The sequence below is a fragment of the Carlito syrichta genome, unplaced genomic scaffold, assembly GCF_000164805.1.
Source record: "Carlito syrichta isolate Samal-C Ts95f unplaced genomic scaffold, Tarsius_syrichta-2.0.1 Scaffold309503, whole genome shotgun sequence".
Taxonomy (NCBI): domain Eukaryota; kingdom Metazoa; phylum Chordata; class Mammalia; order Primates; family Tarsiidae; genus Carlito; species Carlito syrichta.
In genome coordinates, this window is record NW_007253599.1 from 336,915 (window position 1) to 362,137 (window position 25,223).

Consider the following 25,223-nt stretch of genomic DNA (forward strand, 5'->3'; position numbering starts at 1 on the left):
TGCACTTTGGTGCTATTTTCAATTATATATGCATCATATATGTATATAATATTACATATTATTTATATATAGCATTTTTGATACTAGAAATTCATTTAATTTGGCAAATAAGTATTGTCTCATCAACCTTGTTAAATGAAGTTATAATTTAAAATTATCTACCGAATCTGTTGAATGTTTTGATGTACAATTGGTAGAGTTATTTTTTCATGATTATTCATGCCCTATTTGAGAGAATTTTATTTCTTAAAAAATAGATTCAACCTGAAGTAAAAATATAACACCCTACATTACGCTGCAGTTACAAAAATTTTGGTAAAGTTGTCTCCTGAGATAATCTGAAATATGAATAATATACCAGAAGAGCCTATGGCTTATGAACAGGGATTTGGGATCAATCTATTTGCTATTACTGAGGTGTTGGGTGATTTTAGTATGAATGGACATAGAGAAAATCCACAAACACTGAGAATTGCAAAATATAACATGCTACTATTCTTCATCTCCAATGAGTTAAAGATAGAAGAAAGTCATATTGGGAGGTATATTAAAACAGTCTCACAACAAGAACATACCAATGATATTGCTACTACACAATTTTTTCACACCTATGAACCTATTAACCCAGTATCTTAACATTAATTATGTCATTTGTGACAGACTCAGGACTTTTTCAAAAGAGACTAGGGGCATCACATGCTATAAAACTCTATTAAGTTTATAGTATCTTTAATTATGTGTAAAAAGTTACCTGAAAAAAGTGAGTGAAAGTGTTGACAAGTGATGCAAGTAAGAATCTAGCAAGTTAAAAAAAAATTGTTTTTGACTGTTCAGCCTGAGTAAAAGAGATTTTAGATCAGTTTTTTGCTCCCACAATCTATGGAATTAAAAGAAAAAGAAAAAAGAAGGCTGCAAAATAAACTTAGCCCTGAGGAAGTTCTCCCTCAGTGTTTTAGAACATCATCTTTGGATATAGTGAAATAGACTAATGGACAAACAGAAGTCTTTTAGAATGCAACTCAAGAGCCACAAGATAGAAGTATTTGGTTCTTATTCCAAGGAACACAACTGGGATCAATCCAGAATCTTACCACAGCTATAGAGTAAGGGGCTCCTACATGCCAGTCAAGTATTATTTAAGATTTGTAATTGATTGCTGTGTAGACTCTGGGTGATGTGGAGTACCGTTTCATTTGCCTGTTGACCATTTTTGCATCTTTTTTTGAGAAATGTCTGTTCACTTCCTTTGCCCATTTAAAAAATCAGGTTATTTGCTTACTTCAGTAAATAAACAATTTGAGTTGTTTGAATTTTTTAGCTTCTCGTCAGATGTAGGGTTTGTAAACATTTTATCCCATTCCATAGGCTATCTCTTCATTCTTTTGATTGTTTCCTTGGTAGTGCAGGAGTTTTTAGTTTGATGTCATTACTTTTGTTTATGTTTTGCTTGTGTTGCCTGTGCTGTTGAGAATATATCCAAAAAAATTACTTGGACCAATGTCATGGAGATTTCTCTCTATATTTTCTATGAGTAGTTTTACAGTTTTAGGTTTACATTGAAGTCTTAAATTCATTTTGAGGTGATTTTCTAGATAGTATGAAATAAGGGCTTTATTTCATTTTTCTGCATGTGGATATCCAATTTTTCCAATACCATTTATTGAAGAGATTATTCTTTCCAAGAACTGTGTATTCTTGTTATCTTTATCAAAATCAATTTGCCATATATGTGTGGATTTATTTTGGGTTATTTAGTCTACTTTACTGGCCTATATGTCTTTTTAAATGCCCAAACTGTTGGGAGCTGGCCGTGGAGGCCCACCTGAGCGTTAGGGATCCAGGTGAGCTGCGGACCCTGAGACCACTGGGATGAGTTCAAGAGCTGATGGCCATTCCCTCTTCCCTTCTTTGCTGTTTGGCATGTCCCACTGGCAGGGACTTTGATGATTTAAGCATGCATCTCTGAGAGTACAACAGTCATGGCTTACTTTAGGAGTACATTGTTCCCGTTTCTCATAGACTGCGGTTTTGGTTTTAAACTTAACATAATTCAAACTCACGTCACATTTGGGAGCCTTTAATATGGTACAAGTTTCTTTATAATATTTAAAAGTATATTTGTAGAATTAGTATATACATATAAAGTGCTGTTTCAACTTTAATAATATAGATAATTATCTAGAGTTACTAGAAACGGCCGAGCACGAATTTTGGCTGGGCCACATTCTTAAGGGCCCAGTGTGATCTTTTGACTGGGCCACATTCTTTAAGAACTGGTTTGGGCTATGGTTGACAGTTTCTATAGTGTAGGTAGAATTAGTGTAAAATAGAAAGGAATTGGGATTTAGGTTGGTCATTAGGTGTTGTGTATGCATAAGTTTTAAAAGTTATTGATTATTAGAATATTATGATATTAGAATTGTTGTGTTGCTTTTGAGGAATATTAACCAAGAATGAGGAACAGTATACTTTTGGGATCCTCCTTTCTCATGCTTAGGGAAACACCTGGTGGGTGGGGGACACCCCTCATCCACCTGGCTCTATGTTTATGTACATGTCTTATGATTTAATTGGGATTGCCCTTCCTCATACTTGAGGAAACACCTGGTGGGTGAGGGATGCCCCTCATTCACCTGGCTTTGCGTTCATGTAAAAGTTTTGTGATTAAATTGGGATTGTTCTTCCTCATGCCTGAGGAAACACCTGCTGGGTGGGGGATGCCCCTCCTGCACCTGGCTTTGTGTTCACGTGAAAGACTTGTGAGACTGTGTAAAATCTGGGGATAAATACCTGCTGTAACTTCCAATAAATGACTTCTGCTCAATTTGTTGAACAGTTGTCCATTTTCTTTCTTTCTTTTAATATCTATCCTACAGAATTGGCTTCTGCACTAGACAGAGTCCAGTTTCTTTCTTTCTCCCCATCTGTCTCTTTCTTTCTCTTTATTTCTCCAGAATAATCACTGACACCACCATACCTTCCAGGGACCCTCTAAATCTCTCTGCAGGGGCTGGCCCCCTGCACCAAACCATGCTGTTTTGTTTCCTACAACTTTGTAGTTTATTTTGAGGTGAGGTAGCATTATGCCTCCAGCTGTTCAACATTTTGTTCAGCATTTTTCTTTGGCTATTTAAGGTCTTTTGTATGTCCATGCAAATTTTATATTTTTTTCTATTTCTGTGAAAAAAAGGCATTGAAATTTTCATAGGATTGGGTTGACTCTGTAGGTCACTTAAAATAGCATAAATGTTTTAACAATATTAATTTTTCCAACCCATATTAATCATAGTTTTTCATTTATTTATGTCTTTTTCAATTTTTAATTAATGTTTTATAGTTTCAGCATATAGGTCTTTTATCATCATGGTAAAGTTTATCTGTAAGCATTTTATTTTTGTTTATAGTTATATCTATCACAGAAACAAAGAAATGAGTACCACATGTTCTCACTCATAAGCGGAAGTTGAACAATTATCATAATACTATAAGAACAGGATTGGCAGTAGTGGGAAACTTCCAGAGGAGGGGGAGTGGGCTTGACAGGGGAGGGGGCCACACCCCATCAACAAGGGTACCTGCATAATTAACATTTGTATATCTAACCCTGAATTGTACCACACATCTTTACAATGAAAAAGTCAACAAAGAAATTGTTTTTTTAAGATTTTTTTCAGATACTTTGTTGTTAGTGTATAGAAATGTATGTTGATTTTTATGTTATACAACTTTCCTGAATTAATTCATTAGTTCTAATAGTTTTTTTAAATGGAGATTTTAGGGTGTTCTATGCATAAAATTATATGTCTGCAAACAAGGACAATTTAACTTCTTTTGAATTTGGACTCATTTTATCACTTTTCTCTTGCCTAATTGCTCTGGATAACACATGTTGGATAGAATTGCTTCTTGCCTAATTGTTCCAGCGCTATGTTGAATAGAAAAGGTGATATTGGGCATCTTTTCTTTGTTTCTTATTCTAAAGGAAAACCTTTAACTTTTCACTTTTGAGTGTTATGTATCTGTGGGTTTGACAATATGGCATTTGTTGTGTTGAGGTACATTTCTTCTATACCTAACTTGTTAAGAAGTTTAATCATGAAAGGATGTTGGACTTTGTCATATATATTTTTTGTTTCTATTGAAAGTATTATATTATTCTTCATTTTTATCATTGTGGTGTATCATTTTTTTTTAGATTTGTGTATGTTGAACTCTCCCTGCATTCTTGAAATAAGTCCTGCTTGACAATGTTGAGTGATCCTTTTAATATGATATTGAGTTGGTTTGCTAGTATTTGATGGAAATTATTGCAACTATGTTTATCAGGATACATCCTATAATTTTTTTTTCTTATGGTGCCCTTGTCTGACTTTGGTATGAGGGTAACACTGAGTTTATAAAAAAATTGATTTTGTTTTTTAGTGGTAGTGTTATAAGAGCATGTTCATTTCTAATTTCTTTTAATAGCTAAAACATTTGGTAAAAGGAAAAGATTTGAGACTTACCCTAGGTAATTACAGGGTTAATATTTTAGTTACACTTATTTAGAAAGTATTAGCTATAAAGTACAAAAAATAAACTGACCACTTTCATATATGAACTAATTTAATCTATTTTCAACTAAAATGAGAATCTAATCAGACAAAAGGTAGTTTTTCAAACAAATGTTTCTGAACAATTTACCCTACAAAATTTAAAAAACTATACTACTTTAAGTCACTAAAAAATTGAAGTAGATCATAGGTCTATCATAATGTTAAAGATCTAAAATTTTAACAAGAAAATAAAAATGTTGAGATATCAAAATTAGGTACATATTTATTATTTAGGACACAACAAACACTAGTCATTTAAAAAAATGAATAAACTTTATGTCATGAGAATTTCAAAACAAAAAACAGGAAACAGGCTTTAAAATAATCCAATAAGAAATTGAAATACTACATGAAGAAATCAGGAAGCTAAAGTACACACTTGAGGACAATGAACATATGATAAAATTGGACACATTTAGAAAGAAAACTTGTGTATATCCCAAAATATCTGAAAGGAATGAAAAACAGGAATCATTTTGCATTTATTCAACAAATCGCAAATGTTCCTAATATAGCTCTTAATAAATAAATTTTACTATGTTTATATTGCTATAATATAAATATATGATGCAAATAAAATATAAATAAACATGTAAATATATCTCCTAAATGTTAAGAAAGAAAATGCCCATCATGATAAATGAGAAAATGTATAAATATATGCAACACAAAAAGAAAATGGTATATATTTTTAAGCAAATGTGAAAGCAAGATAGCTCACTCATTGTAAGAGAAATACAAATACAATAATATAGTAACTAAAACAGTATTGTATGGGCATAAAAGTAGACACATAGACTAATGAAATAATAGAGAGCCTGGAACTAAACCCACACATACATGGTCAACTAAATTTTGACAAAGGCATAAAAAATACACAATGAGCAAAGTAAAGTATCTTCAACAAATGGTTTTGGAAAAAGCTAATATCTTCTTGCAAAATAATTAAATTGAATTTTTATCTTAAACTTTATGCAAAAAAAATTAACTTAAAATATATTAAATACTTAACTGCAAGAAAACATTGGGCCTTAAGCAAAAATAGCAAAGATGATTCATCACATTTCCAGACTTCAAACTGTATTATAAGACAACAGTAATAAAAACAGCATGGTACTATTACAAAAATAGACACACATGTCAATGAATTGAGAATTAAGAACCCAGAAATAAAACTGCTATCATACAACCATCTCATTTTTGACAAAGCTGACAATAACAAGTACTGGAGAAAGGACACCCTATTTAACAAATAGTGCTGGGAAACCTGGCTGACCATATTCAGAAGATTGAAGCTGGATCCTTTCCTCTCACCATATACAAAAGCTAACTGAAGATGAATTAACTACTTAACTATAAGACCTCAAACTATAGAAATTCTAGAAGAAAACATAGGAAACACTTTTCTGGACATTGGCCTAGGCAATGAATTCATGACCAAGGTCTCAAAGGCAAACATAGCAAAAACCAAAATTGACAAGTGGGACTTCATCAAGCTGAAGAGCTTCTGCACAGCAAAATAAACCATTAACTAAGTTAGCAGACAACGTATAGAATGGGAAAAAATATTGCAAATAATGTATCCAACAGAGACTACTACCCAGAATCTACAATTAACTCAAATGAATAGACAGGGGAAAAAATGAATAACCCTATTAAAAAGTAGGCAAAGGACATGAATAAGCTCTTATCAAAGGAAGGCATACACGTGGCAAAAAAAAAAAAAAGAAAAAAATTCATCACTAATCATCAGAGAAATGCAAATCAAAACTACAATGAGAAATCATCTGGTGTGAGCACCAGACAGGATGATTTTTAGTAAAAAGTCAAAAAACAGATGTTGGTGAATCTGCTGAGAAATGGGAATGCTCCTACATTGTTAATGGGAGTGCAAGCTAGTTCAACCCCTGTGGAAAGCAGTTTGGAGATCTCTCAAAGAACTAAAATTAGATGTGCCATTTGACCCAACAATCCCACTACTGAGTGTATATCCAAAAGATCACAAATCACTGTACCAAAAGACACCTGTATGTACATGTTTATCACAACACTATTCACAATGGCAAAAAACATGGAATGAATCTAGGTGCCCATCAATGGTGGACTGGATAAAGGAAATGTGGTACAGATACAGCCTGGGATACTACATAACCATTAAAAAGAATGAAATCATAGCCTTTGCAGCAACATAGATGCAGCTAGAGATCATTATCCTGAGCAAATTATCACAGAAACAGAAAACTGAAGTCCATATGTTCTCCCTAATAAGCCGGAGCTAACACTGAATACACATGGGCACAAGAATGGGAACCACAAACACTGGGCCACTCCTAAAGGGAAGAGGGAAGGAGTGGAGAGAGTGCAGAAAACTACCCACTGGGTACCATGTCTCCCACCTGGGTGATGGGCTAAACAGATGCCCAAGCCTCACCATCATGCAGTTTACCTAGGTAGCAAACCTGCACATGTACCCCTGAATCTCAAAAAAAAAAGTCAAAGTTCCATTTTTTAAAAAAAGAAAACATAGGGGAAAACATCTTTGACATTGGTCTTGGTAATAATTTTTTGGATAGGACACTAAAACCTACAAAAAGCAAAAATATACAAGTGGGACTACATCAAATTAAAAAACTTCCGCTCAACAAACAACCAACAAAATGAAAAAGCAACCTTTGGAATGAGAGAAAACATTTGTAGAACTACATCAGATAAGAGGTTACTGTATAAACTATGTAAGGAACTCATACAACTCAATAGCAAAATAATAATAAGCTGATTAAAAATTGACAAAGGATCTGAATAGATTTTTTCCAAAGAATAAATAGAAATGAGCAACAGGCAAATGAAAAGGTGCATCACATCACTAATAGAGAAGTGAAAATCAAAACCACAATGAGGTATCACCACACACCTGTTCGTAGACAACTGTAAAAATGACAAGAGATAAGAAGTATCGTTGAGGGTATTGAGAAAAGGGAGGCCTTGAACACTGTTGGTATGAATGTAAATTAGTAGACCCATTGTGTGAAACAGTATGGAAGTTCCTAAAAAAAAATTAAACATGCAATTAGTATATGATCCAGCAATCCCACTTCTATATATACTATATATCCAAAGAAATCAAAATCAGTATCTTGAAGAGATATCTGCACCTCCATGTTCATAGCAACATTGTTCACAATAGCCAAGGTATGGACAAAATCTAATTGTTCATTAAAAGATGGAAAGTAAAGAAATGATGCGCACACACACACATGCATATGCACAAACAATGGAATATTATTTGGCCATAAAAGAATGTCAGTGTCATTTGTGGCAATATGGATGGATCTGAAGGACATTACGCTAGGTGAAATAAGCCAGAGAAACACAAATAACTCATGATCTCATTTGCATGTGCTACTTAAAAAAAGTTAAACTCATAAAAACAGAGATTTGAATGGCTATTGTAAGAAGTATAGGAGGAAATGGGGTGATGATAATCAAAGCATACAAATTTTCAGTTATAAAATAAACGAAGTCTGAGCATCTAATGTACATACAGCATGAGTGTGGATAGATGTTCATTTGACTGTGAATCTTAAAGAAAAAAGTCAAAGTTCCATTTCTTAAAAAAAGAAAACATCAAACGCAAGCTATATGTACATAAATCATCTTATTGTACACCTTGATTATATGCAATTTTATCAATTTTTAAAAATTTAAAAATCAATAAACAAATTAAAATGTAAAATCACATCAATATACATTTTACTGCTTTCATTTAAAATTATCTCAAAGTTTGACAGTATTCTGTATCACTGTGCTCTGAATGAGAAAGCACTGTCATACAATGCAAGTTGGATTTAAAAATTGCACAATTTCTATGAAAGAGAACCTGTGTTATCTAATAATATATTTTAAAGTATTCATAGCCAGACTCGGTGGCTCAGCCTGTAATCCCGCGCTTGGGAGGCTGAGGTGAGTGGATTGCCTGAGCCCGCAGGTTCGAGACCCACCTGGGCAACTTGGCGAGGCCTCATCTCTACAATAAATCAAAAAATCAGCCGGGTGTGGTAGCAAGCGCCTGTAGTTCCAGCTACTTGGAAGGCTGAGGCGGAAGGATCGCTGGAGCCCAGCAGGTCGAGGCTGTGGTGGCCGGGAGTGGCCACTGCACTCCAGTCTGGGTGATAGAGGGAGACTCCAACTCAATAAATAAATAAATAAATAAAAATAAAAGTATTCATTACTAAGCACCGGTAGGATGGCCAGTAAAATCTGAAGCTTGTAAACCACAGAGCCTGAATACAAACCCAAACAGCCTAACTCCAGCATGTATAAACTAACCAACATTTGAGACACATACATATACTTATGTACATACATGTGTACATTCACATATTCATTTATGTAACTTAACACTTACACAGATACAATATCATATTCCATTTTAGTTGGGAAGTAATAAATGTAATCACAATTATATTATTTCAAGCATATATGTATATTAATATATGAAGTCACGAGTATTTTCTTTGAATTGTATCGTAGGAAAGTACATCAATCATTCAATAATGATTTTCTGTATAAATTCACATGAAGACTTGTAAGAACATGAAATACAAAATAGTATAAGAAGTTGTGTTTTTGAGAAGAGATAAAAGTAGGAAAACAGAGAAGAACTAAAATGGAAATATTTATTGGTTCTTTGGAAAAAAATGTGTGTGTTTCAGTTATAAATTGTATTCATATCAATGTTTTTGAGGACAGAATTTTTCTCACAGCATCCTTAAATACTTGTTTCACCTGCTGGTTCCTTAGAGTGTAAATAAATGGATTAAGCATAGGAGCAACAGAGGTATTGAGCATAGCTACGCCTTTTGTGAAGGCAACTCCTTCTTTTGCTGTTGTTTTCACATACATGAAGATGCAGCTTCCATAAGAGATAGAGACAACAATCATATGTGAGGAGCAGGTTGAGAACGCTTTTTTTCTTTGTTGAGTTGAGGAGATCCTCAGAATTGTTCTGAGAATGTAAGTGTAGGAGAGAATTATTAATGCCAAAGTGGACATGAGAGTAAATAAAGCTAAAACAAAGCTCATGAGCTCTAGGGTACTTGTGTCTGTGCAAGAGATTTGTAGCAAAGGAGCAGAGTCACAGGTGAAGTGGTCAATGACATTGGAGTCACAGAAATCCAGCTGCAAGCCCATGGCCAGTGGTGGAAAAATGACCAAGAAACCAGTCAGCCAAGAACTGATGATAAGCTGGTAACAGATTTTGTCACTCATGATGGTTGTGTAATGTAGAGGCTTACATATAGCCACATAGCGATCGTAGGACATAGAAGCCAGGAGGAAAAATTCTGTTGAGCCAAGGAAGATAAAGAAAAATAGCTGAGTTGCACAAGCATTATAGGAAATGGATTTGTCCCCAGTTAGAATGCTGACCAAAAATCTAGGATTACAGACAGAAGTAAATGAAATTTCTAAGAAGGAGAAATTCCTGAGGAAGAAATACATGGGAGTCTTCAGGTGGGAATCCAGGAGGGTAAGAGTGATGATGGTTAGATTTCCAGTAACACTCAATATGTATGTGGTAAATAAAAAGAAGAAAATCATGGCTTGTAGTTCTGGATTATCTGTCAGACCCAGGAGGATGAAATCTGTCACTGCAGTTTTATTTTTCATTTCTGATGGTTGATTTGTCAGATCCTACTGATAAAAATCTACACTGAAAACAATAAAACAGTGAGTCCAAAGATAAGCATAAATATTTGCACAATTTTTTTAAAGCACTGTTGTATTTTGACGTGAAATACCTGGGGATTTTGTTTTAATAGTCTCTCTCTATGTTTTTCTACAATTTTCTACATTTCTGTTATTTCTTTTAAGATATATTTTACAAATTAAAAGCAGTCTTTGATAGAAGGATTGCCTGAGCTCAACAAGTCGATGCTGGGGTGGCTGTGAGCGTGCCACTGCACGCCAGCCTGGGTGACAGAGTGAGACTCCAACTCAAAAACAGAGCAATCTCTGCTATATGTTACTCTCTTTTGAAATCTTACATTTACTGAGAGAAATTTGTTAATTGAACACAGAGTTTTCTAGTGCTTCATTATTTAGCTAAAATATAGGGGAGACAGTACTTTTATTTTCTCTTTTAAAAAATATAGTACTCAGTGATCTACCACGGAAACAAAGAACTGAGTACCACATGTTCTCACTCATAAGCGGACACTGAACAATTACCTTAACACTATAAGGAAGGGATTGGCAGTAGTGGGAAACTGCCAGGGGAGGGAGTGGGGCACCCTTCATCCGTAAGGGTACCTGATCTCAAACCACGTGAAGTAGGGACCAAAGTGAGGCCCAAACTTTACCTGTACAATGACCATTTGTATACCTAACCCTGAATTGTACCCCATATCTTTAACATAAAAAAATAAAAATTTTGGCTGATGATGGAAATCTGTAATTCACCCAATTTTTCTGTGAAAATTCTAATTGTCTTTTTTGGGATGTAGGTGCTAATACCTGTATTAGTTTGTTTCTTGCACCCTTTATTGTAAAAAAAAATCAGTGGATAATTCATTTTAAATAATTTTGTCTTATGAACAGTTGAACAATTACTTGTATAAATGGAATCATTTTTCTCAATCCACTACACATTTTATTTTCAGTTAATACTAAAACTTCTGAAACCCCTACCTTCACCTGTGATTTTTTTAAAAGAGGATCCTTTCATGAAAATCCAACTAATGTGGTGCCTTTTAGTTGATTGTTTCAAAATTTCAAATAATTTTTTAAAATGAAGTTAGGCATCAAACAACATGGTAATAAAATATTTTAGTGAAGTACACAAATAGCTGAGATAGCCAAATCAAATTGGAAACACACATACTTCAGATATATTATTTAGTAACTATCTTGGACATTCACACCAATTATATGCATCAGGCTTCTCTAAAGTGCAAAAGTATCAATATTAAAGAAAACATGCTATGTTTCACATATTTCAGTCAGTTGCTAGAAACTTCCATTTTAAATGCTTTCACATCAATTTTTAGATTTATCTATTATATCATACAAAACAAAGAAGAATAATCAATGTTATATAATGAATAGAATAGAAGTTAAAACATTACATAAGCATAGATTGAAAATACTTACCTATTGTCAAAATGTTGATGGTTAAATATTGAACACAAAATAATGTACCCAATTCTGTTAATCAAGTCATGCAGTGGGTCAATGCTACGTGAAGAAACAGCTTTTTTTCTCTCCTTTCATAAAGATACAGATTTTCTCATAAAGACATTGATGTTTCATCTTAAAACAGTAAATGAAATAGTTTCTTCATGTTTTTCTCCAACATTGTCCAAAATCTAGAAACCTGAAATATTCCCCCACAAACTTAACATCAAATCTTTAAATAAAAAATTTGCTGTTATAAATGAGAAAATTTCCAGAATTGTTTTTGATGGGCCTTTCTGATATTTCACAGAGGATCATTTCCATTCATTTTTCCTAGGAAAAAAGTAAAACCAGCACCTTTAATGTATTCTGTTATATATAATTTCACAATATTTTTAAGGGAAACAAATGTCTAATGACTTTTGGGATAAATAATTGTAGGGCACTAATGAATCCACGTACAAGATCAACTTTGGCAATCATATTTTAATTGGTTGATTATGGGAACTGTGTCCCAGGAGAAGACTGAGAAAATTTTCCAGCAGAATGTTAGACAAGTATTTGGGGAAAAGTGAGGCCCAGCAAAAATAAACCAACATCCTCTTAGGCTCATTTTCATCAGATCCATGTATTATTGTTAAGACTATGGTGGAAATCAATTTAAAATATGAAAGGCAAAGAAGTCAGTGGTCTATGAAGAAAAGTATACTTGGTATAATAATCTTTGAAACAATGGTGAAATCACTGAAGAGTATTGAAATGAACTGTCAGCTGAAACTTGCATAGGGAGTGTCACTATTTTCATGTTGACCTAAATAGCTAGTATTCACCTAACATTAGAAACATTTCAGATTTTATCTTTACATTTCTGTATTATTTTTAATATGTGTGTATAAATCCTAAAAATATTTTCAATGCTGTTTTTAAATTCTGTTCTTTACATATGAGCACAACAAACTGAGTTAATTCTGCAGTGATTAATTACAATGCTAAAAATATTATTTAAAATAGTATCTTATTTTTATAAAATGTTTAAAAATTTTTTATTCTTTTAAGGGATAGAGTCTCACTATACTGCCCAGGTTGGAGTTAAGTAGATATGTATAGTTGGGATCACAGCACACTGAGGCCTTCAAGTGATCCTCTTGCCTCAGCCTCCAAAATAGCTAGGACCACAGGCAAACACCACAGCACGGGCTTAACAAATAGTATCTTCTTGCTAAATGTCTTGCATAAATGAAAATCAAGATATTTAAATTATATTTGCATAAACAATAATGGTACTTTGGTAGTAAAAACTCATTCAGTAATTAATTTATTATAGACTTTATCACAAATATAATTTAAGGAAAAAATCACACATGAATCTTCTCATTTGAAGAAGATGCCATCATGTGATCTTCAAATACATATATTCAAATATTTATATGCAGTGGCAACCACCGTTAACAATTTGATATATACCACTCCAAATATATTTTAACTTTGGAAACTTGCCTTTGACACTTAACAATATGTATTTTAAGCATTGAAACATATAATAAAGAAAATTCATTTTTCCTTAAGCAACAATTAACCATTTAATATTAACTTAAACATTTATGAGTTATGACAATTAAGTTCGCAAACTCATTCTAGACAAAGTGCTACATACCTTATTGCTGAATGAATTACTCCCTTGGGTAGATATGCACCAATGCCAGTGTCTAGTCCATGCATAAAAGCAATTTTGGAACTCTTTTTCTGGAATGCCCATCAGAACTGTTGTGGTATTACCCTTGATGTCCTAAATGTCTTCAAAATATCTTCATTTCAATATTTCCTTTATCTTTGGGTAAAGAAAAAAGACATTGGGGGCCAGATCAGGTGAGTAGGGAGGGTGTTCCAATAAAGTTCTTTGTATACTGGCTAAAAACGCCCTCACCAACAGTGCTGTGTGAGCTGGTGCATTGTCGTGATGCAAGAGGTCCTTCAGGACCATTTTTGTACACACCTTTCTCAAACCAAGATTTTCAGTTAAGATTTTCCTGTTTCTCCACCAATGGTTATTTGGTTTGCTATACTTGTCACAGTCAGTGGATGATTCTGATGCACAATTTGATGGATGCAATGTTTTCAATGGTTCTTCTTGTGACTGGCTATCTTGACCCCTATTCATCAGTGGAACTTTCTGTCCCCTCAGAAAAACATTTAATCCATTTGTACACTGCTGTTTTTTCATTGCATTATCCACATAAACTTGCACTAGCATCCCTCTATTTCACTTTCACTCTTGCCAAGTTTAACAAGAAATTTAATGTTTGTTTGTTGCTCTAATTAAAGCTGTAACATTCTGACGACAGCACATAAGAACATGCAACATCAACAGCGAACGCCCTTCAGCAAGACACCACCCCACATTGACACAAACATAGCTGTGAATCAGTGATATACAAGATTATAATACCTTTCTGAGTCTTTTTAAAACAAGTTTTTATTGAGAGGATAGAAAAGCTTCCACAGTGGGAGGGGACTCACTGGGTTTTTTATACAGTGCTGCTAACATATAAGATCATGGTGACAAGTTCATGAACTTAATTATCAGAGCTTTAATAACTGAGTACAGTTCACAATATGAAAATGCCACAATGAGTTAAATATCTTTGTTGGTATATCTATCTTTGATTAAATCCCTTATTATAAATAATATTAGAATGCATGGACACATATATACATCTTGACATTATTGTTCTATTACATTTTGAGTGTAAATTTCTTCAAATGAAGTTATTGAGCTACAACTTTGCATACTTAAAATGTTCATATGCATTTTTCTAGAGAATTGTTTGCTTGCATTACATACTTGTATAAAGATAGTCCTTTTAATGCAAATGCAGCACATACAAGACTAATGTCCTTAATCCTTTTGGTGTAATAGAGAGTACAACAGTGATGAGATGCCTGTTTCTGGAATATTTATTCTATATTGATAATGTGTTACTGATTGTGACATTTTTATTGCTGTCATTCATTCTTCAATTTGATACTTAGTAGTGTAGTTATTTTTCTTTTTTCCTGTTATTTATGGATATCTTCATGAATTTTCTATTTTAAATACATTTTAAAATGTGTATTAAAGAAAGAACATACTGGCTTTATTTGTATTATGTAAATAGATACCTATAAAAAGGATGTACTGTTCGTTTTAAATACACAAGCAAAACATATGCAATTGCATTTTTAATTTTACTGTAAAGCTCGATAATGTTTAGAGGATTTAGAACGGCAATTGCATGTACTGATTCCAGAGAAGACTGGCACATAAGTAAGATATTCAAATAGTGTTCTTTGAGAAATTAAACACTTTGAGTCCAAATACACTAAATACTTGCTTGATTTTCATATTATTAAGAAAATAATGAATGACTTTAGTCTGTAGACATGCTGAAGTTTAAGACATTTCTTCACTGGAAAGAAGTTATTCAAAGGAAGGCCATTGTGACTGGAAATAAAATAGAGGGATGTTATGAAGAGGAAACGGGTAAAGTGTATAAGGGGAGAAAGAAATTATTATAGAGGTAAACGTATTACAGAGAAAAATAGATGTTTGTTGTGAATTTTATAAGAATTGCTTTTTTATCTCTGGTGATATAAAAAAGCAAACTTTTAAAAAGACCTATAATAGCTTACTGTGACGAACATTTTGCCTTGTACCAGAGTATTGTCACCATAATCCTTTTTTCTCCTTTGTTTTCATTACATATATAACAGATGTATCTAATTTTCTGTTTAATGCTTAGTGATAAAGAGTTGAAACATAAAAGTTAATTCCTAAATATCCCAATTGGTCTTGTTTTGAAGTCTATATCCAGACAGAATACACATTCTTATCCACATAAATGATTAGGAGTAAGCAAATGCAGAACATTCAGCCGACCTTCGTGTACTACACTCAAATTCTGAGTCAATAATGACATATACTTTTTTTTTTTTTTTTAACAGGAAGCAAGATTTATTGAGGGGGATGAAGAGTCAGCAGAGTAAAAGTCTTCATGAGTGCCCGGCCTGTCACTTGCCCAGGGGGCTGCGATTGGGGATGTATTTGGCCCCACGGCCATCTGGGATGAGCCTCTTCTCATCACCATTGTAACATTTGGAGATACCGAAAGAGGCACAGGACAAGGGGCTGGTATAAACCAAGCATTTATTGGGGGGAGCTCCAGGGTGAGGTCCCGTGGTCCAGAAAGATGGACCAGGGGAGTTGCGCCCAAGGAAGGGCCCTTGGGTTTTTAAGGGTGCTGCATCCGGGAGGGTGCCAGGGGGTGGAGTAGTCAGTCCCTGGTATGGGAGCCAATCGTCGCCATCCCCGTATCTGGGCCCGTCGCCTCGAGCCAGTTGGCAGGTGCATCCGGCCATGGCTGGAAAGTTTCCAACCCACGGCTGGGTACTGGCCCTGGAAAGTCCCGTCGGAAAGTCCCGGGGCGGATGTTGGTCTTAGCAGGTGGCAGTGCTTTCCTCCGAGCCTAACATCCCTACCTCTTTGGTGTAAGGGACGCTCACTCAGTCTGGCAACTTCAAGCTGAAGTGGGGAGTTGTTTATAGGAGGTCAGGACCGGGTCGGTCGGAGGGAAGCAAGGTGTAGGGGTGTCGAAGCAGCTGGTTGACTGCAACTCGAGAGATTTCCTTCATGCGGGACTGTAAAAATTTAAACAGGCAGGGGACAACCATAAGTAAGAGACACATAACTAGAACAGGTCCCAAGAATGGCAAGACTCATTGGGCGATGTCCGAGTTCCACCAGGCAGAGAAGGACGATTCAGCAGTGTTTTTTTTGGCAAAGTTCATCCCCCAGCTTCCGGAGGACATTTACATTTTCTTCTACTAGTCCGGTTTCATTGATGTAGAAACAACACTCCTTATGGAGAAACATACAGGTCCCACCCTGACCGGCCGTGAGGAGATCAAGGGCTCTGTGGTTCTGTAGAGTAACCTGGGCTAGAGAGGTTATTTGCCACTGCAAGGATGCCAGGGAGCTTGCGGATGCCTCCAGAGCTATTTGGAGCTTTTCTTCCAGTTCTCGGGAAGAGAAGATCCTGTGCCCCAGTGCCCCACCTCTGGCCGCCAAGCACATGGCAAATGTGAGACCAGGTGTGAGGGGGAGAAATGCTGCGCGGCGAGCCTGACGGGGAGCAGCAAAGGCTTTGAGCAAGAGCTCTTCCTCAGAATAAAACGCAAGGTGCGGTATAAGCGTCACCAGGTAGCAACAAGGGTAAGAACTATTGATAGATTTGAAGAGGGTGCCGTTATACCAAAAGAACCCATCCCTTGGAGCAGATAAGGTAGATTGTGCAGATCTGGAGTTGTTGCATGTACAGGAGCTGCCATAGGGTATTAGAAAGGTTACTGAGAGACTGGAACAAAGGGACTCCAGGGATTGGAAAAGGCTGGTTGTCTGGCACACTGGAGGCATTAAACAATTGTGTGACAGGAACTGCTGCCGAAGGGGAGCTGTTTATAGTGGCGCAAAGGAAGTAGTCACTTACATTTCCAACAGAAGAGTGGTTGAGCAATGAGATACCTTCTTGTATTAAACAGAGCCAAGAGAACGGAGAAGGGTGGGCGGCACTCCAGGGGGAGGGTAGCTGGGCACCCAAAGAGGTTTCTGCTTCTGCAATAGGGTTGGGAAGTTTGCCAGAGGAAGGGAAAACAAGGCGGTATGACTGAAAAATGCAGAGTTTGCCTGATGGTCTGGAGTCTCGGTACCAGTTATAAACAACTCCATTGACTCTCTGTGTCCACCTGGGGTGCCAGGGATCAGAGATGGTGAAATGGGATACCTTTCCTGGGTGGGTGAGGGGGTAGATTGAGTGCATCTTGCACCAGCCATATGCACACCCCCCGTATGTCTCAGGTCACCAGTTACATTTGGCATGTGACTGGTCATATTGGAAGCAGATGACCGGGGCTAGGGTCCAACCCAGATTCATGGAGTTCATGCTGTCCACTGAGATGTTGATGGTAACTGGTGCCTGGCACCCCCCGGGCTGGCTCAGCACGGTGCCCACAAAATGAGTAATGACTTTACCGTGACACTGGGCTGTCTCTTCAACGTAAAACTGCCAGTGGTAGCCATTATCTGGAAAGGGAGCAGGATTAGAGTGAGTAGCAGGACCCTGGGCGAGGCAAAGACGGGTAGGCCCCACCTGTTGACATTGCCTAGGGATCCTTGTGACCGGGGCCAATTTGAGATGGGAGACATGATACCAGGAGGAGTGTCCCAGTAATTTGGCAGCTGTGGGAGTGGTAAGGACCACTGCAAAAGGGCCAACCCACCGGGGGGTTAGAGCTTGAGGGGATAGTTGTTTGAGCAAAACCAAATCCCCCGGTTGTAAAGGAGTGCAAACAGAATCCGACAAATTGGTGGGAGTGACTGTGGGAAGGGTCCACTCCGTGTGTTCCCTTAGCAACTGTCGGAGTAAGGACAAGTAAGGCAAGTATGAAGTCAGCGGGGGTGGAGAAGAGGGTAGGTTATGACTAATTAGAAAGGGTCTGCCATACAGCAGCTTAAAAGCGCTGAGACCTGACGGAGCCCTTGGAGCAGCCCATATCCTGGAGAGGGTGAGTGGGAGGAGGGCAGGCCAGCCAAGTTTTAATTCCAAGGTGAGTTTGGTGAGGTGTTTTTAAAATGCCATTCGCCCTTTCTATCTTACCCGATGACTGTGGACGGTAAGGGTTGTGTAGTTTCCAGGTAATTCCCAGACTAGTGGCAACCTGCTGGACAACCTTGGTGGTGAAGGTGGGTCTGTTGTCCATCTGGATGTTGGCCGAGAGGCCGAACCTGGTGATGATGTGCTCCAGAAGGACTGTGGCCATGACATCAGCCGTCTCTTTGGCAGTGGGGAAGGCCTTGATCCAGCCTGAAAAGGTATTCACTGGAGTGAGTAAATACTGGAACTTTTTGTGGACAGGCATATGGGTGAAGTCGATTTGCCAGTCCTCGGCTGGGAGGTGACCCCTCATCTGGTGAGTGGGAATACGGGGGCGCAATCCTCCCTGTGAAGTGATGGCAGAGCAGACTGAACATGCGACATGAACCTGAGAGATAAGCCTTTTTAAGCCAGTTAGATGGAATATAGGAGAGAGAAACCTATACATGGCCTCAGGTCTGATGTGTAGACAGCGGTGGACTTCTGACAAAATATGGGAGGCCTGGTTCTGTGGCAGCGCAACACGATCCCCCAGCATGATCCAGTCCTGGTGTGTGACATGACCCCCTTTGCTTAATAGGAACTGCCGTTCCTTGGGTAGGTACTGGAGTTGCAGGGAGGGAGAAAGGAAGGAGAGAGAGGATGGAGGTGTGACTTGGGTTAGTCCCCTCGTGACAGAGTCTGCCCAGGCATTGCCCTTGGCCACCAGATCTTGTGAGTCTTGATGGCCTCGACAGTGAACAATGGCGACTTCCCGTGGGCTCTGCAGGGCTTGTAGTAGTTTAGTAATTAGTTTGGCATTGGCAATGGGCATACCCTTAGTGGTGAGATATCCTCTTTCTTTCCAAATAGCAACATGGGAATGAGCAATGAGGAAGGCATACCGGGAGTCAGTGTAAATGGTTACCTGCTGCCCCTTAGATAGCTTGAGAGCCCATGTAAGAGCAACAAGCTCTGCTTTTTGGGAGGTGGTTCCCAGAGGAAGGGGCTGGGCCTTGAGAACAGAGTCAGCAGAGACTACAGCATATACTGCCCATCGGTGGCCTTGTGGGGTGCAGACAGACCTACCATTCACGAATAGGGTGAGGTCTGGGAACTGAAGTGGCTGATCTGAGAGTCCATCACTGGGCAGAGTCAGGGCCTCCACCACTTCTGGGCAGGAGTGGGTAGGTTCTGCATCAGAGGAAGGGAGAGGGAGCAGGGATGCCGGGTTAAGGGGTGGTGAAGGTTTTAGAGTTATCCCTGTGTTGTCAAGGAACAACAAATGGAATTCCTGTATTCCGGAGGGGCCCAGGAGAGAGAGTACATGATGCCCCAACAGTTTGTGGACTCTGTGAGGGGAGAAAACAGTGATATGGTGATGTAGGGAAAGTTTTAGAGCCTCCTTGATCAGGACAGCAGCTGCCGCTAGTGCTCGTAGGCAGGGTTGCCACCCCTGAACAGTGGTATCGAGCTGTTTGGAAAGGTAGGCTACCAGGCAGTGGGAGGGGCCCACCGGGTGTGTTAGGACCCCCACAGCTATTCCACGGTGCTCATCTGTAAACAAGCAAAAGGATTGAGAGGGGTTAGAGAGACACAGCGGCAGTGAAGACAGGAGGGTGTCACGGAGAGCAACAAATGCCTTGCGAACCTCATCAGGGGAGGTGAGGGGCCCCGTAGGCATTTGTTTGGCGGCTGCATACAGAGGTTTGGCTAGCAGGGTGAAGTTAGGGATCCACTGCCTGAAGTACCCCACCAAGCCCAAAAAGGACAAGATTCGGTCACCATTTTCTGAGGGTGACAGCTGCTGCACAGCGTGGAGGCGGTCTGTTGTGAGGGCCTTAGTGGTGGGAGTAAGGCAGATGCCAAGGTAGATGACCTCAGGTTGTGTGAGCTGCGCCTTATGGGGGGACACTCGGTATCCCCTAGAGGCCAGGAAGTTGAGAAGGCTGTGTGTGTGTGCGACAGTTCCTCAGATGGGCTGCAAAGTAAGAGATCATCCACATACTGGATGAGGTGGCTAGGTTGGAGAGGGCAATCAGCTAGGTCAGTCGTGAGAGCCTGGCCAAAGAGGTGGGGGCTGTCCCAGAACCCCTGTGGCAAGACCGTCCATGTAAGTTGTTGAGCCTGTTCCGTGTCCGGGTCCTCCCAAGTGAGAGCAAAAGGGGGTGGGAGTCTGGGTGTAGGAGGATAGTAAAGAAAGTGTCCTCGAGGTCAATGACCATGAAATGTGTCATCTGAGGTGGTATCCAAGATAGAAGAGTGTAGGGGTTAGGAACTACTGGGTGGAGAGGGACCACTGCCTCACTAATGAGACAGAGGTCCTGGACCAAGCGGTAGTCCCCAGAGGGCTTATGAACCGGAAGGATGGGGGTGTTACATGGGGAGTTAACGGGTATGAGGAGGCCCTGAGAGAGCAAGCGAGTGATGATGGGTTTAAGGCCCTTACAGTGTGTGGCTGAAATGGGGAACTGGGGTCTAGAAGAGAAGTGAGGGGGGTTTTTCAAAACTATGTGAACTGGGGTGTAGTGTCGGGCTATGACTGGGGTGGAAATGTTCCACACATCTGGGTTGACCAGGTGGGGCAGGAGGGGAGGCGGCAGGTCTGAATCAGGAGAAACAGAGACTATAGCAATACTGGCAAGGAGCAGGGCCAGCGATTGAACCGGCAGCGTTAAAGTGGCCCCTAGTTTTGACAGGATATCCCTGCCAAGCAATGGGATGGGGCAGGATGGGACAATAAGGAAGGAGTGACTAAACATCCAATCACTGAGAGAACAAGGTAGAGGTGAGGTTTGAAGGGGGACAGAAGACTGGCCATCGATACCAACAACCGAGACTTGGGAAGGAGATAGAGGCCCCCAAAAGGAAGGCAGGACCGAATAGGTAGCCCCCATGTCCACGAGGAACGAGATGGACTTACCTGCTACCTGGAGCAAGATGCTGGGCTCGGCGAGGGTAATTGGGATCCTCAAGTCCAGGCATCCTCAGCTTTCTGCCAGCCCACGTAGCTCATGGAGCGGAGTAGGCGGCTCGGCCACACCCCCATGTGGGGGAACCAGGGTTTGGCCAGGCCAAGTGCTATCCGACTTCCAATGGCCCATTTGCTTGCAGATAGGATATGGCTTACTTGGCAGACACGGGTTAGGGCACTGCTTGGCCCAGTGGACCTCCTGGCCACATTTGAAACAGTCCCCTGGGGGAGCTTTATTACCCGCCATCGGACGCGGAGAGACCCCCATACCCTGTTGCATTGGCTGCAGGGCTGCAACCAGGGCATGGGCTTGTGCTTTAGCTGCCTGCTGGAGGCGATGCTGCCTAGCGGTTTCTGCATCTTCCTCATGGGCATTAAAAACCTTAAGGGCCATGTTTACCAGGTCACGGCCAGGGGTGTGAGGGCCATCCTCTGCCTTTTTTAGCTTTCTGCAGATATCAGGGGCAGATTGGGCAATGAAATGGGTAGCGAGAACGGTAGCCCCGGCAGGATGGTCCGGGCTGAGGCGAGTGTGGAGAGTCATAGCCTCGGTAAGGTGGTTTAGAAAAACAGCCGGGTTTTCATCTGGGCCTTGGGTTATTTCCCTAAGTTTATCACAATTTATAACCTTTTGAGACGCTGCCTCGAGTCCCGCCTGAATGCACCGTGTCATGTGATCTCTACGTCTACGTCCTATGTGACCGGCTTGGTAGTCCCAATTGGGGTCTGTTGCCGGGACGGCCTCGGCCCCAATTGGCTGTGTGTTGTCCGTTAGATGGATTTTATCGGCATACTCCCGAGCAGCGGTCATGATCTGATCTCGTTTGTCAGGAGTGAGGGTGGAAGTAGAAATAACATGAATATCATGACATGTTAGATCATGAGCCTGAGTAAGGTAACGGAACTCTTTGGCAAAGGCAGCAGGGTTGGCAGAAAATGACCCCATGTCGGCCTCTATTCCCGGGGTCTGCCTGAGTTAAAAACAGCGTCCTGATTTTAACAGAGACAGACTGGACGGAGAAAAGGTCAGGGTAGGCTGGGCGTCCCCAGGACCTACTCCAGACCAGCACGGGGGTGATCCCTGGCACAGCTGTGACTCCTGATAGGGAGATCCAGAAAGGATAGAAGAGGGGGGAACTCACCGATGAGTCGCGACAGAAGGTCAGGTCAGAGGTCCACGGTCTGGGCCAGAAGCCCCCGAGTTGGGAGGTGAGGTTTGTGCGACTCGATCACCTCCCAGGTTTCGGCACCAAGATGTAACATTTGGAGATACTGAAAGAGGCACAGGACAAGGAGCTGGTATAAACCAAGCGTTTACTGGGGGGAGCTCCCAGGCGAGGTCCCGTGGTCCAGAAAGATGGGCCAGGGGAGTTGCACCCAAGGAAGGATGCTTGGGTTTTTAAGGGTGCTGCATCCAGGAGGGTGCTGGGGGGTGAAGTCAGTCCCTGGTAGGGGAGCCAATCATTATCAGCCCCATATCTGGGCCCATCTCCTCGAGGGAGTTGGCAGGTGCATCCGGCCCTGGCTGGAAAGTTTCCAACCCATGGCTAGGTAACGGCCCTGGAAAGTTCGGTCCGGAAAGTCCCAGGGTGGATGTTGGTTTTAGCAGGTGGCGGTGCTTTCCTCTGAGCCTAACAACCGTGTCTTCAAATTCATCTGTGTTAAACTTGGTAAAGCCCCACTTCTTTGAGATATGGATCTTCTGGTGGCCACAGAACTTGAACTTGACCCTGCGTAGGGCTTCAGTCACATGCTTCTTCTTCTGCAACTTGGTGTGGATTGACATGATGACTTGGCCAGTGTGCACCCCAGCCACGGTGCCCTGGGGCTTCTCAAAGGCACCTCGCTTTCCTGTCTGGAGCCTACATGGGATGGGACAAGCTCAGACATGAACATGCACTGGAAAGGGCTGTCTTCAAGGTCTCTTAGAGCAACCTATATAAGAAACAGGCTGCATACACTACCAAGGAAGCTGCTGCTTGCAGCCATTGTGCACCAGGTCCCCATGAGGAAAGGAATATAATGATATTCTTATCTGAATAAGTAATAATTTATATGACATATAGGTGAAAACTCATTATGTCCCCTCACAACATTAAATACATATTTTTCATCATTCTTGATTGTCAGTTCCTTAGTATGAACCCATCTTATAAAAATTTCTGGGATACCATGAAAACAGTACGAAGAGGAGAATTTATATCTCTATGAATACACATCAAGAAAGTAGAAAGACACAAGTTAACAGATCACCTAAGAGAGCTGGAAAGGCAAGACCATAAAAAGCCTAACTTTAGTAGAAGAATCTGGATCACCAAAGTAAAAGCCCAATATGGGACATATAAGACAAAAATATCATAGAAAAAAATATCAATGAAACAAAAAGCTGGTTCTTTGAAAGGATAAATAAGATTGATGGGCTTCTAGTCAGAATTACTGTTTTCATGGTATCCCAGAAATTTTTATAAGATGTTTCTTCATTTTCAATTGTTTCCAGGAATGTTTTAATTTCTGTTTTGATTTCTGTGTTGATCCAGGAATTGCTCGATATCATCTTGTCTATTGTCCATGTCTTTGTGTGTTTTGGGGGAATTTTTTTTTGGTGGTGATATTTATTTTTATTCCACTGTGGTCTGAGAATGTGCAAGGCTGTATTTTGATTGTATGAAATTTATTTATGCTTGATTTATGGCCGAGGATTTGGACAATCTTGAGGTATGTTGTATGTGGTAAAAAGAGAGAGAAAGCTCAAACAAACACAATCAGAAATGCAAAAGATCCAGTCCCGCTGACCCCAAAGAAATACAAAAAGATTATCAGGGATTAGTATGCACACCTTAATGGAAACAAACTCAATAACTGAAATAAAATGGAGGACTTTCTGACATCACACAACCTCCCCAGGTTGAAACAATAAGAAATTGACAACCTGGTCGCTGTGGCTCAAACCAGTAATCCCAACACTTTGGGAGGCCAAGGCAAGAGGATTGTCTGAGACTGCAGGTTCGCGATCAGCCTGGGCAACATAGTGAGACTTTGCCTTGACAATTAATTAAAAAATTAACTGAGTGTGGTAGCACGTATCTGTAGTTCTAGCTACTTAGAAGGCTGAGATGGAAGGATTTCCAGAGCCCAGCAGGCCAACGCTGGGGTGGTCGTGAGTGTGCCACTGCACTGCAACCTGGGCGACAGAGTGAGATTCCTACTCAAAAAAAAAAAAAAAAAAAGAAAAAGAAAAGAAACTGTCATCCTAAATAGATCAATAACAGCCCAGGAAATTATCTCTGTCATAAGAAAACTACCTAAAAACAAACAAACAAAATACCATGGACCAGATGGCTTTCCAGCAGAATTCTACTTAACATACAAGGAGGACAGAATTCCAGGGAATAGAGAAAGATGGAACTCTCCCCAAATCATTTTATGAAGCTAGCATCATACTAATACCCAAACTGGGTGAAGATCCAGCAAAGAAAGGCCAATATCTCTGAAGAACATAGATACAACAATCCTCAACAAGATTCTAGTAAATTGGATAAAACATTACATCTCAAAATCATCCACCATGACCAAGTAAGCTTCATCTCCGGGATGCAGGGCTGGTTCAACTTCAGCAAGACCATAAATATAATTAAATACATCAACAGATGTAAAGACAAGAACCAGATGATTATATCATTAGATGCAGAAAGAGCTTTCAATAAAATCCAGCATCCCTTCTAATAAAAACTCTTTAACACCTAGACCTAGAGGGAACATACCTCAAAATGTTAAGAGCCATCTGTGATAAATTTACAGTGAACATTTTACTAAATA

The 25,223-nt window shown here is 39.6% G+C and overlaps 1 protein-coding gene across 1 annotated transcript; it reads right to left on the bottom strand.

Annotated features, from left to right (window-relative positions):
- Positions 1 to 9,320: 9,320 nt before the first annotated feature.
- On the bottom strand, positions 9,321 to 10,262 carry LOC103269842 (olfactory receptor 6C76). The gene has a single exon (XM_008067397.1). It carries the CDS (start codon positions 10,260 to 10,262, stop codon positions 9,321 to 9,323), a length of 942 nt encoding a protein of 313 aa, XP_008065588.1.
- Between the last annotated feature and the right edge of the window lie 14,961 nt (positions 10,263 to 25,223).